This window comes from Cervus canadensis, chromosome 25 (genome assembly GCF_019320065.1).
Source record: "Cervus canadensis isolate Bull #8, Minnesota chromosome 25, ASM1932006v1, whole genome shotgun sequence".
Lineage (NCBI taxonomy): Eukaryota > Metazoa > Chordata > Mammalia > Artiodactyla > Cervidae > Cervus > Cervus canadensis.
Genome location: NC_057410.1, coordinates 19,463,446 through 19,479,262, shown reverse-complemented (window position 1 = coordinate 19,479,262; position 15,817 = coordinate 19,463,446). Strand labels below are relative to the sequence as shown.

At 34.3% G+C, this 15,817-nt stretch overlaps 1 protein-coding gene across 3 annotated transcripts in view; it reads left to right on the top strand.

The window, feature by feature from the left end:
- The window catches only part of ADAMTS20 (ADAM metallopeptidase with thrombospondin type 1 motif 20), a 189,566-nt gene that overhangs the window by 56,464 nt on the left and 117,285 nt on the right, over positions 1 to 15,817 (top strand). For 2 of the 3 annotated variants that reach the window (XM_043447169.1, XM_043447168.1), the window contains exons 5-9: positions 434 to 517; positions 1,038 to 1,162; positions 2,460 to 2,500; positions 13,156 to 13,261; positions 15,089 to 15,235. In XM_043447169.1, coding sequence (XP_043303104.1) covers positions 434 to 517; positions 1,038 to 1,162; positions 2,460 to 2,500; positions 13,156 to 13,261; positions 15,089 to 15,235 — 503 coding nt within the window. Of the gene's footprint in view, positions 1 to 433; positions 518 to 1,037; positions 1,163 to 2,456; positions 2,501 to 13,155; positions 13,262 to 13,429; positions 13,563 to 15,088; positions 15,236 to 15,817 lie in introns of those variants that run through there. The other variant, XM_043447170.1, reaches the window with a different exon arrangement.

Genomic DNA, 15,817 nt, shown 5'->3' with positions numbered 1-15,817 from the left:
CAGTATTTCCAAGCCCCAGTGCATATTCAGATGCCTTGAAGATCTTATTAAACTAAAGATTCTGACTCACTTGTCCAGGTGGGGCCTGAGAGTTTGTATTTCTAATCAGTTCTAGGTGATATGGATGCTGCTGATCAATGGATTAATCTCAGTAACAAGATTTAGGATACTGTTTCTCAAACTTAGCTTCACGCTGGAATCAGAAAAATGCCAGGGAGTTTTAAAAGATACTGATGCCTGGGTCTCAACCCTAGAGATTCTGATTTAGTTGATAAGGGGGGATGTGGCCTGAACTTTAAGGTTTATGAAAAGCTCCCTAGGAGATTCCAGTGTGCAACTGAATTGGAGAATTGATGCTGGAGATTGCTTTTAATTTCCTTTTGAGAAAAAAGTATTGATTTTAGGCATCAAATCTTATACTTTTTCCTTGCAGGTTGCAGCAATCTACAAGGACTCAAGTATTGGAAATCTTATAAACATAGTAATTGTAAAATTAGTTATAATTCATGATGAGCAGGTAAGAAACAGTTCTAAAAGTAATATTTCTAGTTGTAGTAGGCTCTTAGCAGGAATATATGTATGTCGATCATGAAATGGGATAATTGAAAAATACATGTCAAAAATCTTGATTCAGAAGGGAATGAGGTTGACTTTTTCCATCATGATGGAAATGAAATAACAACAGAGGAAGTCACAGAAAGTAATAAACAATTTAAAAAGTTAAGGTTGATAACAATCAGGTATTCACTTTTTATAATTCTACTGTTAGTTTTAAAATATGGTAATTTTTAGAAGTTATTTTTTGATCCAAAATATTGGATGCTTACACTGAGAAGCATCTAATTCAATTCTGTTTTGATCGCAACATTTTAAGGATTGCTAAAATATGCTTGAGGTATGAGGGAGCAATGAAGTGACTTCTTCATTTGCCTATAAAAATGCTATTTAATGAATTGCATAAACACTGACAAGTTTGGAAGGGAGAGGGCATTAATGTTTTGATGTGATATTGAATTGCTGATTTTTTTTGTGCGTAGGAAGGACCAGTCATCAGTTTTAATGCAGCGACCACGTTACGCAACTTCTGTTTATGGCAACAAACTCAGAATGTTCTTGATGATGCCCACCCATCCCACCATGATACTGCTGTTCTTATTACAAGGTACAGTTCTAGAAATAACCCTTCCAATGAAATCGCTTACCCTTTCTCTCCTGCATGGTCACTAGTGCTTCTTGTTACCTTAATTCTCGCTCAGTAGTACATAGTAGTGTTCTTGAGAGAGAACTTGTATTATGAAAGATACCCTTGAATGAAAGCATTCTTCTGTTTCTTTCAGACCAGAGCACTGGCCTGATTTCCTTAGGAAATTAGCAGCAGTAGGTTGCTAAGTAATGGCTTGACCTAAACAAAATGATTTCCTTATTATGTTAGTGACAGAATAACAGAATTAGGAAAATTATTTGAAAATTAACATAGTTATGGAACTGAGAATGCATTTTGTTTCTTCCCTATTTGACCTTCCAGTCCCTTGGTAAAGAAAGCCTCTGAGTTTATTTTGGACTCCTTATACTTTAAGAAAAAAATCTATCTGCTTAGTGTGTATCTAATTACAGGGCTGCTTTTGCTAGGCTTTTTCTCAACCCTGTTTATTTATATGAAAGAGCTGCTATTATTATAAAATGATTATTTTACAAGTACATTGTTAATTCACACTGTTGTTTTAGCAACCGTCATGGTATAAGAATCCCAGGTTTGTAGTTTGTTTTGCTTGGTTGGTTGGCCAAAGGGGAAAAAAATCTTTTGCTTGAAGGTCAGACTCAGAGAAATTTTGACTTTCTAGAACCCTGAAATGAAAACCTTCGGTCAATGTAAAACAACTGACACAGTCCATGTGCTTTATCTGTTTTCCAAACTAAAGCAGAATTGACTCACATTTATACACTGTATTCGAATGCCCTAGGTTATGGCCAGAGATAACAGACTAAAATGAGGAGACCATGGGGAAAGAGACTAGAGAACTGTCATATTGAATGGTTAGAGACTGAGTAATGCAGAAGCAAAAAGTTTAAGCAACTTGGTAACATTTGAGAACATCATTATTTTGCAGCAGAGAATAATAGCTGAAGTTCGTAATGATGTTGAAACATCAAGAAAAGAGTATTACATATACTACTGCAAAGGTAAAGGCAGAGAGGTGAAAAATACATTAAGAAAGCTTTTCATTGAAATTGATTAAGCTTCAGCTGTTTATAGCAGTCACTTTTATACTGTACCTATTTGCTTATTGGTGCAAAAATGGTGCATTACTCTAGATTTAAACTTATTGAGAACTTGAGAGAACTAGATCTTATAAGTCACTTTAGGGCAACAGACATGTCAAAATTAAAGCTTTTTTATCTTTGCTTTGGCTTGTTGCAAAAATATTTTCTGAAAATGTTTCAAAATCTTTTGTTTTAAGGGAAGACATTTGTGGAGCTAGAGAGAAATGCGACACTTTAGGTAAGTTATTTTGTAAATATAGCTTATATAATTGTTTACTGAATTATTTAGTATGATGTTTAGATTATCTTTCTTTTAATTTATATTAAACATTTTGTTTAGTTGTCTTGATTAATGATTATAGTGTCACTATTATTTGATTTTTGCTCTATAAGTTTTAAAGAATATTAGGAACTACTATTTATATAACAATGACTAAATATCAAGTGCTGTGCAAAGCTTGACATATTTAAATTAAAGTATTTTATTGTGTATCATTTGATCCATACAAAATAGTACATAACAACTTATATGCAAATTTAAAGCAAGAAAAAGAAAATGAATAGCCATGAATCCACTATCAGATTTATGAATTAGGTTTAAGAATTAGAAATTTAGCAGTACTGTTCTATGGCCTGTTCTAAGTCCTTATTCTAGCCCTTGCATTTCCCCAAGAGATAACCAGTTGCATAAATTTTGTATGTGCCTGTTCCTTCCATTTTTTGGAAAAATAGTTTTATAGCACTTGTATATATTCTTAAAAGAAATTGCTTGAGTATGCTTATTTTTGAGCTCTAGTTCATGCATTTTCACTATTACACAATATTTCAACCACAGTTCACATGTCTTTACTCTGTCAGTGAATATTTGGGCTGATTCCAGCTTTTTTCTATTAGGAACTTTATTATAAGACATTTTCCTAAGATTAGAATTTCATGTCATTAAGTGTGCTCATGTTCAACTTTATAAGATATACCAAATTATTTTCTAAAGTGGTACCAATTTACATTTTTTATCAATAGTGTATAAGCATTCCTTTTGATTATATTCTTATCAATACAAGAATCTTCAAATTTCTCATTTTTGCCAATCTAAATTTAATGTATTTCATTATAGTAGTAATTTTCAGTTCTCTGGTCACTAATGAGTCTGGACATCTTTTTATATATTTACTAGCCATTTATGTATCTTTTCTGAGAGGAATGAAATAAATGAAAAAAAATTGCCTGTTTTTCTGCTGTAGTACTTTTCATTTTCTTATGCCTTTTAGTGTTCTTTATAACTTCTTGATACCAAACCCTTTTTGGATTATATGTATTGTAAATATCTCTTAATGATTAGTTCCTTAGTGATTATTGTTGTGTTTGTATGAAAATGTATACTGTAGCTGAATTTATAATTTTACAGTTAGAAATTTTATGTCTTATTAATGAAATTATAGCCTTCTAAGTCTTCTGTAGTGCAAAATCTGAATGTATTATTCTGTTTTCTCATAAGGATTTAAAAATTTGTCCTTTCACATTTAAATCTCTATACTATTTGAGTTTCTTTTGATATGGTATCAAATAAGCCTCCAGTTTTGTAAAGTTCTTTTCTGTGTGGATATCCAGTTTCCTGAGTTCATTGTTTTTATTAGTTTCCTAGAATTTGCAATGCTTTTCCTTAGAATCTGCAGTGCCACATATGAAATTTCTATTTGTACTGGCATGTGCAAACATCCTGCTATTTCATTAATCAATACTTTTTATTTAGTTCATCTACCAATTCCATAAATTCAAATTATATAGCTCTATAATAAATCATCATAATTCATAGAGTATATAACGTCATCTAATTTTCTTCAAGAGTTTGTGGCTATTCTTGGGCCTATGATCTCCTATAAAAATTTTAGACCAGTATGTTAAGTCATTATGAAACAATTATCTATTTAGGAAGGTCTTTTAAAATATTTTTTAGTAGTATGTATTATTTTCTTTCAGAGTTTATCGTGCCCAACTTTCATTTAATTCTTCTATTAGTGTATTGGTGTATGATGTTGATTGATAGAAATATGACAAATTATTTGCATTATTGATTTTAAATATAGACAACTGATTCATTAGTTAATCTCATAATTTACCTGTGGGCATTTATGTCATTGTGAATTATGGCTGTTATTCTTCCCCTTCTTCAATCCTTATAATATTCTTTCCTTTTTTAAAAATCTTTTTCTTTTCCTTGTTTTTTTTTTCCTTGTCTTTTAGTAAGAGGAAAAACCTTGTTCAATGTTGAATAGAAATGATGATGATAGCCTTTTTTTCCTGGATTTTAAAGGGAATATTTGTAAAGTTTCACCATTAGGAACAATATTTGCCACAGGTTCTTCTTGGCTGATAAACTTATCATAGTTTTCTGAAACTTATAAAATGTATACTTTTTATTAAAAATTTTTTGCAGACCTAGAAATGATGATATGATTATTTTAATCTTATGAATTCCTTTTATGAGTTTTGTAACACTAAACCAATCTTGATTTAGGTTTTTTTCTTTCTTTTTTTTGTTTCTAAACACACCACTAGATTTCATTCCATGCATATATTTTCAGGAGTGAAATGACCTTCCTTTGATTGTATTTGTCTGATTTTGATACTGTGAGGAGAGAGCAAATTAGCTAAGATGGCCTGGTCAGGCTGTCTCACTGCAGGTTTTGTAAATAATAACTATGTAACAGCTGAGATCACTTATAGCACTGCACATGGGCATCACTTGGTCACAAGCTGCCTTATGCCTTACGCCCATCAGAGCTTCACCATAAAAGCCCTAGCTGCTATGGCATTGGGGCTACGTTGGAGTGGCATCATGGTTATGTTATATGAGGTTATGTCATGGCTATGTTACTGCTGCATCATGGTTATGTTGTGGCTGCTGCTCCGACTGCTGCGTGAGTCAGGAGAGTGGCAGTGTTATGACTACTGTGTCAGCCAGGAGAGAATAAACGTGTCTGTCATTCCTACAGCTCCTTCCAGCCTCTTAGCTCACGCCTTGTCTAGCCTGGGTTCAGCAAAAAGTGCGGACAGTGTAAACAGTGAGACGGTTGGTGTCATGAGTGTAGAAACAGCGACACAGATACCAAAGTTTTATTCACCATGCCAAATTTGTTGGGAGTATATTGTTTCTTTTCCCATTTTCTGGAAGATTTTATGTAGTGTTGGAGTGATCTGTACCTTGAAAGCTTGGAAGATCACACCTAGAAAACCATCTGGGTTTTATCTTTCCTGTGTGGAGATATACTTTACCATTTAATTTCTCCAAGGATAATCAGACTTAAAAAAAATCTTTTTGAATGTGCTTTAAAAACGTTTTTTTCTAGATATTACACCGTTTCGTTCAGTAGTAAAATTTATAACTTATTCTCATAGCATTTTTCTTTTAAACTCTCGTCTATAGCTGTCTACAAGCCTCATTTTATTTCTGATATTTTTTGAACTTCTTTAAATGGATAAATTTCACTGAAAAATTGTCTATTACATTTGTATTTTTTTGGAGGATCAACTCTTTCTTTTAATCTCATTTTTATTTCTTTAATTTCTGCTTTCTCTCTCTCATATTTCCCCAATTTGCTTATGCTTGCTTAGCTTAAACCACCCCCCCCCAAGTTTTTCTTTTCTAATTTTGTTATTTAAGACTACCTATTTACTTCAAGGTATCATTGTGCTATGTCCTACATGTTTTTATAGATATTTTCAATGACATTTAAAATTAAAAAATTCTAAGTATGTATAAATCCATCATGATTTCTTCACTTATTAACTATACTTATTAATTTAGAAATGCATTTAAAATTTTATGAATGTGTCGAGATTTACTGTTTTTTATTGAATTGCATTGTAGTTGCAGAACATGATCTATGTGATGCCCATTCTTTGAAGTCTTTTGATGTCACCTGTTGGTCTACTGTTCAGCCACTCAGTCATGCCCGACTCTGTGCGACCCCATGGACTGCAGCACAACAGGCTTCCCTGTCCTTCACCATCTCCCAGAGCTTGCTCAAATTCATGTCCATTGAGTTGGTGATGCCATACAACCATCTCATCCTCTGTCATCCACTTCTCCTCTTGCCTCTGTATTTCCAAGCACTAGGGTCTTTTCCAGTAAGTTGGCTTTTCGCATCAGGTAGCCAAAGTATTGGAACTTCAGCTTCAGCATCAGCCCTTCCAATGAATACTCAGGACTGATTTCCTTTAGGATTGACTAGTTTGATCTTGCAGTCCAAGGGTCTCCCAAGAGTCTTCTCCAACACCACAGTTCAAAAACATCAGTTCTTAGGTGCCCAGCTTTCTTTATGGTACAACTGTCACATCCATACATGACTGTTGGAAAAACCATAGTTTGGTGTAGATGGACCTTTGTCAGTAAAATAATGTCTCTGCTTTTTGAAATGCTGTCTAGGTTTGTCATTTTTTCTTTCAAGGAGCAAGTATCTTTTAATTTCAAGGCTGCAGTCACCATCTGCAGTGATTTTGGAGTCCAAGAGAATAAAGTCTGTCACTGTTTCCATTGTTTCTCCATCTATTTGCCATGAAGTGATGGGACCAGATGCCATGTTCTTAGCATTTTGAATGTTGAGTTTTAAGCCAGCTTTTTCACTCTCTTCTTTCACTTTCATCAAGAGGCTCTTTATTTCTTCTTTACTTTCTGCCATAAGGGTGGTGTCATCTGCATACGTGAGGTTATTGATATTTCTCCCAGCAATCTTGATTCCAGCTTGTGCTTCATCCAGCCTGGCACTTCGCACGATGTACTCTGCATAAAAGTTAAATAAGCAGGGTGACAATACACAGCCTTGATGTACTCTTTTCTCAATTTTGAATCAGTCTGTTATTCCATATCCAGTTCTACCTGTTTCCGCTTTACTTGCATACAGGTTTCTCAAGAGACAGGTAAGGTAGTCTCCTTTCCGTCTCTTTAAGAATTTTCCACAGTTTGTTGTGATCCACACAGTCAAAGGCTTTAGTGTATTCAATAAAGCAGAAGCGAATGTTTTTCTGGAATTCTCTTGCTTTTTCTGTGAGCCAGCAGATGTTGCCAATTTGATCTTTGGTTCCTCTGCCTTTTCTTTCTTTTTTTTTTTTTTTCCCTCTGCCTTTTCTAAATCCAGCTTGTACATCTGGAAGTTTTCTATATAAGCTCTCTCTATGTGTATATAAGATGGAGAAGCTCTATATAGTCAGCAAAAACAGGACCAGAAGCTGACTGTGGCTCAGATCACGGACTCCTTATTGCAAAATTCAGACTTAAATTGAAGAAAGTAGGGAAAACCACTAAGCCATTCAGGTATGACCTAAATCAAATATCTTTTGATTATATAGTGGAAGTGACAAATAAGATTCAAGGGACTAGATCTGATAGAGTGCCTGAAGAACTATGGACAGAGGTTCATAGCATTGTACAGGAGGCAGTGATCAAGACCATCCCCAAGAAAAAGAAATGCAAAAAAGCTAATGGTTGTCTAAGAAGGCCTTACAAATATCTGAGAAAAGAAGAGAAGAGAGGCAAAGGAGAAAAGGAAAGATATACCCATCTGAATGCAGAGTTCCAGAGAATAGCAAGGAGGGATAAGAAAGCCTTCCTAAGTGAGCAATGCAAAAAAAAAAAAAAATTGAGGAAAACAATAGAATGGGAAAGACTAGAGTTCTTTTCAAGAAAATTAGAGATACCACGGGAACGTTTAATGCAAAGTCAGACACAATAAAGGACAGAAATGGTATGAACCTAACAGAAGCAGAAGATATTAAGAAGAGGTGGCAAGAATACACATAAGAACTATACAAAAAAGGTCTTAATGATCCAGATAACTACAATGGTGTGCTCACTCACCTCGAGCCAGACATCCTGGAATGCAAAGTCAAGTGAACCTTAGGAAGCATCACTAGCAACAAAGCTAGTGGAGGTGATGAAATGCCAGCTGAGCTGTTTCAAATCCTAAAAGGTGATGCTGTCAAAGTGCTGCACTAAATATGCCAGCAAATTGGATAACTCAGCAGTGGCCACACGACTGGAAAAGGTCAGTTGTCATTCCAATCCCAAAGAAGGGCAATGCCAAGGAAGGTTCAAACTACCGCACAACTGCTCTCATTTCACATGCTAGCCAAGGTCATGCTCAAAATCCTCCATGCTAGACTTCAACTGTATCATCTATTATGTGGTCAATTAAAAAATGTTTGTGTATGTTCACACAGAATGTGTATTCTTAACTATGTCTGTCAAATCAATTTATGCTGTTCAAATCAACTATGTATTTACTATTTTTTTTTTGCTTACTAGGACACTAACCTGAAACATGAATATATCTTTGTTACTGTTTATTTTTAATTTGACATTAAAATTTCTTCAATTACAGTATTCAGATACTTTGTTTCATCTATTTTTGGGCTAACTTATTAGGCGCATATAAGTTTGATTTGAACTGTTTGCAGTTGTATCGTGACTTTTTATCTCTAATAATGCTTTTTAAAGAAAATATAGTCATTATAATTTTATTTTTATAATACTATGTCTAGCAATACTACAACCAGTCCAACTCTTTCTTGTTTAATATTTGCTGGATATATCTTTTGTTTCAATTTTTCAGAGTCTCATTTCTTTAGATACATCCATCATATAATTGGATTTTAAAAATTATATCCATAATAATCTTTGTTACTACCAAAGTTAATCCATTTCCATTTATTATAATTGTTTTCCACCCTTTTATTTCTTTTTACCTTCATGCTTTATTCCAGCATCTCTAATGTGTATTTTATTGTTTTTTCCTTTGTCTGTATCTAATTTGGTATTTCATTCATCCTCTGAATTTTCCATTTCGACATGTTTTGCAATTTCAAATATTCTACTTAGTTGTTATTCAAAATCTGCCTATTTATTTTGTTTATACTCTTTTTATATTTGCTCATATTTATTGTTGCCTTTCATATTTACTGAAACATTGTATTTGGAGTAATTTTATATTCCATCTTTGGCAGTTACCGTATTCTAAACATCTGATAGCCAAATGTGTGGTGTCTGCTCGTTTTCTCCTGTGTTTACTTGTTTGTATGTTTCATGATCTCTAAGTGTAAGTTCATATTTTTATAAAAATCATCCATAAGGTTAGTGGTGGACTGCTTAGAAAGTGTTCTTTCCTCTAGAGAGATTTTCAGTTGTTTTTGCTATAATCTGAAGGGTGTTAATAACCAAGGTCCCTGACTTAAGGCAGAGACTTCAGAATCAGATCCTCTACTTTGAAGCTTCCTCTAGCAAGCTCTTAGTCTCTGCATCATATTGCTTTTATCAGTATTTGCTGTCAGAGTAACTCCTATCCTTACTATTCCTTGCTTGCCGTTTAGGATTTTGCACATGATATAAATCATGTGGGGCTTCCCTTGTGGCTCAACTGGTAAAGAATCTGCCTGCATTGCGGGATACCTGGGTTTGATCCCTGGGTTGGGAAGATCCCCATGAGAAGGGAAAGGCTACCCACTCCAGTATTCTGGCCTGGAGAATTCCATGGACTGTGTAGTCCATGGGTCACAAAGAGTTGGACACAACTGAGCGACTTTCATTCACATGATATAATTGTTTATATGTATGTATGCATGCATTATTAGGTATGAGATGGGCAGGGAGAGAATATATCTTAGGTTTTGGAGGTGTGGGGCTTTGATAGTTCTCATACATCATGAGCTCAGTATTCATTTAAAAAGTAGTTTTTATTACTGGATGTGTTTCTTTGTGGTTGAAGGACTGTCTAGAAGTTAATCTTCCACAAATGTGAAAGTAGGCATCTGCCACTCTAATTTTTACAACAGACCTCATTCTCTTCTCCTTGCAAGCTATTCTCTAACTTTGTAGATATATTCTATATAATTAGATATATTTATATATCTAGATGTATTATTCTATATATCTAGGCTTCCCAGGTGGTGCTTGTGGTAAAGAGCCCGCCTGCCATGCAGGAGATGTTAAGAGACGTGCGTTGATGCCTGAGTCAGGAAGATCCCCTGGAGGAGGGTACTGCAATCCACTCCAGTATTATTGCCTGGAGAACCCCATGGACAGAGGAGCCTGGCGGGCTATAGTCCATATGGTCACAAAGAGTTGAACACAACTGAAGTGACTTGGTACTCATATATGTTCTATATTTCTTAGATTATCTTTGCCTTGTTTTCACATATTTATACTAAAAGTTAATATGAATATATTTGCTATATTTTTCTATTTTTAAAAATGATTTAATGCTAGACATTTTGGGTTATTCACTCCCCATTCATTTTTTGCAGTTTTCAGCTACTCCTGTGCACATAAATCATACTGATGTCTAGAAACATAGACTATGCAAATCAAAGTAGTCCTATTATCCTTGAAATCAAGAGTAGCAGTGACTATAATGATAGCTGATATATTTGAGTGCCTATGTATCAAACACTACACTACTCATTTAATCTTTACAACAAACTTATGAAGACATATTATTCCAATTTTACAAATGAGGATAAATAATTTGCCCAAGGCTACACAACTTGTATTAACCCAAGTTTTAGTATTTTAGTTTCCCTTCTAAAATATGTGGAAAAAATAACCAAGAATAGTTCTTAATAACAAATACAAGATACTGGCAATAATTACTAGGTTTCCTGCTTATATCTCCTTTTGCAAGTATTGTTGTCTAAGTCTCTGGGCATATTTTACAAAGTAAGTTAAAAATTGTTGTTAGTCTTCAAGATGATAGATTGGTGACTCTGTGCAGCTTCTTGCACTTTCAAATACAGGGAATCTGTGTCAAATTTGAGCTGTGCTAGTTTATTCTATTAATATCTCTGCCAAGTTTTAGAGAGCCCTGAATCAGAATGAGTGAATCTAGGCATAAATTCTCAGCTAACTGCTTGGTACTGTGAGGCTATACATTCACTTTGATTTTTGTTAGTCTTGTTTATCTAATGGAGATGCTTGAGCTTAATCTTTAATCATATGCAATGCTAATTTTTACAGATATGTCATGTGACTAAGATTTTCAACTTAGAATATATCCATCTTTAAGCTGGAAGGAGTTGCCATTTCTTCCTCTAGGGGATCTTCCTGACCTAGGAGTTAAACCTGGGTCTTTTACATTGCAGGCAGATTCTTTACCATCTGAGCTATGGGGAAGTCCCATCCATCTTTAAGCATGAAGCAAAGTTTGGGTGGTAATGGAGTCAATGAAAAAAGTGAAAAGTGAAAGTGTTAGTCACTCAGTCATGTCTCTCTGCTACTCCATGGGCAATGAATGGCCTGCCAGGCTTCTCTATTCATGGAATTCTCCAGGAAGAATACTAGAGTGGGTATATTCCCTTCTCCAGGGGATCTTCCCAATGCAGGGATTGCACCCGTGTCTCCTACGTTGCAGGCAGATTCTTTATGGTGTGAGCCACCATGGAAACCCATGGAGTCAATATTGTATTTCAAATACCCAGCACTGTAAGTGAATAGTACAATTGGGACTGAGCCACTAGGCAAATTGAAAATGCTAGTGAGAGCAAGGGAACAGCACATATTCTTAAAAAGCAATGTGTACAGTTTAACTTATTTTGTCAAAGGAGAAATACGAAATTGACTAAAAATTGCCCATACAGTATGAATTTTAAAATCTTAAAGAAAATAATAATTCTCTCATTCTTTCTCAGAGGACTATTAAAGAAAGAATATCTTTCTTTTTTTTCTTTCTTGCTTTGGTCTTGATTCTAACTAAGGAAAAGTTCTTTTTGGGGGGACTTTGCCCAAGCAAGGCTTTTTGGCATTAGAGTCAGAAAGAGGACATCTTTTATTTTTGTTAAGAATGTATTGGTGAGTGAACTCAGTCTGACTTTTTTCCTGTATTTTTAGATTCTTTAGTTAACTTCTATTTCTTTTTTTAGGCACATGTAATAGGAAAGACCTAAAACACAGCAGCTAATATGTCTGTTTATTTTATATTAAGAAATTTCTAAAGGCAAAATTTTTACAGTAAGAAACTGGTTATTGTATATATGAAAATCTTTTTTTAATCAAAGGAATCATCATAGGGGAGAAGATAAATTTTAAGCAAATGTTGAAGGATAACAATAGTAAAAGCCATGGTGTTATTTTAAAAAGTAAAATGGAATGCTAACTTGATGATGAAATATGGAATATTGTTATGAGCATTTATTTTATATTTCTTATCCCAGATTAAAAGACTATATCAGTTTTAACTATTGTCTTTGGTGTCCAGCCAGTTCATATTGTCATCATCTTTCAGCAGCAATTCCAGTTGCAAGTTGCTATTTAAATGAGTGGCTAGATCTTGATGTGTGATACGTTTTCCACTGCTGAAATGGTTACAAAATCAAGTGCTTCCAATGATTATGTCATTATCATGCCTTATTTAACATCTATTAACTCCAGGCACTATTCTAAGTATTTAACATATTTTTAGTCATTTAATTATTATATGGCAATTGAATAAGTGTATGCTGCTTCAAAGCTTTAAAAACTAAATAAAATTTATAATTTATATTGTTCTGGACTGTTTTCTTTATTAGTACTGTTACCAGTTTAGACATTCATTACCTTTCCTACTAATAACATTAATGTGGCCTAAAATTTCATTCTTCATGTGGCCTTTTGTTTTTCCTGTCTTTTAAAAAATTGTTTGCTTATCCCACATTTTGGATTATCTTCTTCAGTAAAAGTATATGGTTTCAGCTACAAATAAATCATTCTGTTCTTTTTTTTTTCTTTTCCTTATAAAACATCTGTGCAGTATCAACAGTCAACTCTGCATTTATTTCTAAGTGGTAATGCTAAGTGGTAAATGCTTTAGTGCTTTCTTTGTGATTCTGCTGTTCCCCATTTTGTTGAAATACAAATATGAAATTTTCCAGGTTTAGCAGAACTAGGTACCCTGTGTGACCCTTTACGGAGCTGCTCTATTAGTGAAGAAAATGGACTCAGTGCTGCCTTCACCATAGCCCATGAGCTTGGCCATGTGTAAGTACCTTGTGTCGCCTCAGCAGTGAGCCTTCGACATAGCATTGCGTGATGTCTACAGTTTTGTCTTTAACTGAGTAATTGGCATCTTTATATCTTTACAAAATATTAGTGGTGCAATTTTAACCCCTGAAATGCTAACTCTGGCTCTTTTGTGATCTATGTTAGGTCAGACAGGCTACACAGATCAACAGACTAAGCAAAGAACTAGGACTTTGGAACTCTTTTCTTTCATTTACTGTATTGGATTATATGACAAGCACTTCTGGCCTCTATCCCTTGTTATCCTATGCATGACCAGGTACTGTGCTCTACCGTCTTATGGGAGGGCCTGTAGGGTCCCCTGGTTCTAGGGAACTCCCCCAAATATTTGTAGTATCAATTCATTTCTTGCTTTTATTGCTCAGAGCCCCAGCAGAGTATGTGGTCTGTGGGAATTTCTTAATCACTGAAATATTCTCTTAAAACTTTTTCTCCCAGATCCATAGTTGTTGTTTTTTTTTTTTTTGGTAAACATTTGGAATACTCCTAACTGTTCCTGTATTATTAAAAATTCTCCTGGGGTTTTATGCTCTAAGAATGTGGAGGCCATGATTTCCCATGATACCCGTGAAGCTCCCATAGAAAGTCAGAAACCCCTAGAAATTCATCCTCTGAAAAATGATTCCCTATGTACCCACAGTACTCCTTTGATTTTTTTGTTATTTGCTAATAAGGAATTGAAGCTGGAGATGCTTCTCTTGAACTGCATTGTCTTTTCCTGGTCATGCCTTGACATCCTTAGTGTATTTAACTGGAATAATTTCAGGCAGATATAATTTTTATTAAGCTAGTTCCTCCTCAGTTTCCTGTAACATAGTTCTATCTCATGACCACCCATCAAATGCACACTCAGATTTTTACGTTGTTTGCTGAAGTAGAGCAGGTTTGGCAGCATGCCCGAGGTATACCATGCATTGCGGTAACATCCTGAAGGCAGTGTTTGCTGGTTACCAAGGGTCTTAACTAGTACAGTGTTCTTGCAAAGGATACTACCTTTTATTTTCTTCCTGAGAAACTCTTTAGGTGTGTTTAGAATATCAGTAAGTAGTTTAATTAAAACACTGATATTAAGTACAAATTTTGACAGGTAAGGACTGAATCAAGTGGTTTCAATATTCCTTCTAAATGTAATTTTTACTGGGGTCCTCAAAAAATATGTAGAATCTGTTGCTGGCCAGCTGATCATATAATGTCATTGCCCTTGTAAAGATTTGGTTGCCATTTGGGAATATTTTTATTATTCCAGTTCTATCAGTCATCGCTTTATGATTATAAACCAGAAAGAACAGTTAAGCTGTTTCATGTGAAATAGGTGGGAAGCATAAAGTGATATGGGATTAAGAATTAAAGAAGCTTTTTTGTTGTTTAATTCTGTAGTGATAGTCAGTAGTCTGGAAGTTACTGTGGTAGAACCTTTACCTTATCTTCCCACACACATTGCCTCGGGTATGCATGTTGGAAATTATAATTGTTTTTATGTGAATGCTTTGTTAATATTGTGATGAGATGAGTCAGAATCCAAATAGTTTGATTGTTGAAATTGACATACCAAAGCAACAGACTGTGCTATTGATCAGAGTTAAAATCTACTATTTCTTAAACATCATGTACTTCTAGACATGAAGGTAACCTTAGCATTTCAGTACTTTATGAAGAGATCAAGAGTACAAATCCTGATATAATCAGATTGATCTGCATTTTAGATTATATTATAAAATAAGAGATCTGTTTCTAATGTTGTATACATTTTATTATTCTTTTTTAAGTGTTTATTTTTATTTTTAGATTTAATGTTCCACACGATGATAGTTTTAAGTGTAAGGAAACTGGAATTAAACATCAGTATCATGTCATGGCTCCAACTTTAAATTACCACACAAGTCCTTGGACCTGGTCAAAATGTAGTCAGAAATATATCACTGAATTCCTAGAGTAAGTGATTTCATGTTACTTTAGTTACATAATTGAACATTTATTAGATTATAAAGTTTGAAACATGTATTCTTTTAGAATAGTTCAATCTCTGTTGAGTTTTTTATTACTTAAATTTAAGTTTGCTTCCACTGTACAAATGGGTGTTTAAAGAAAAAGAGTTTTATTATTTCATTCTTAACTATATTTTTTTGGTGGGGGATTTAATTAAGAGCTATCATTTTTAAAAAAAATTTGGGCTCCTATTATGATAAAAACTCCTTCTTAGGGGGATGCTTAATGGGAATCAAAGCTTCCTTGTGTATTTCCTTGTGTATTTCTTCAGAAGCTGCTAAGTAATATTCTGAGAGGAGTTTTAGTGGCTCAAGTTTGAGGTGTCCTTGAAGGACAGAGAATAGCTGAAGTCAAATTATGAATGTTTCAAATAGTTCCCTAAAGAGATGTGGAGTCTCTGGGTTTACCTGTCCTTTGGAGGCTACTGCTAGCTCAGATTCAGATTGATCTGGCCTTGCCTCTTCATCTGCTACATTTCTCTGCTTCCCAGCTTATCCAAATGGTGTTTCTATCCTAGTTATTGAAACT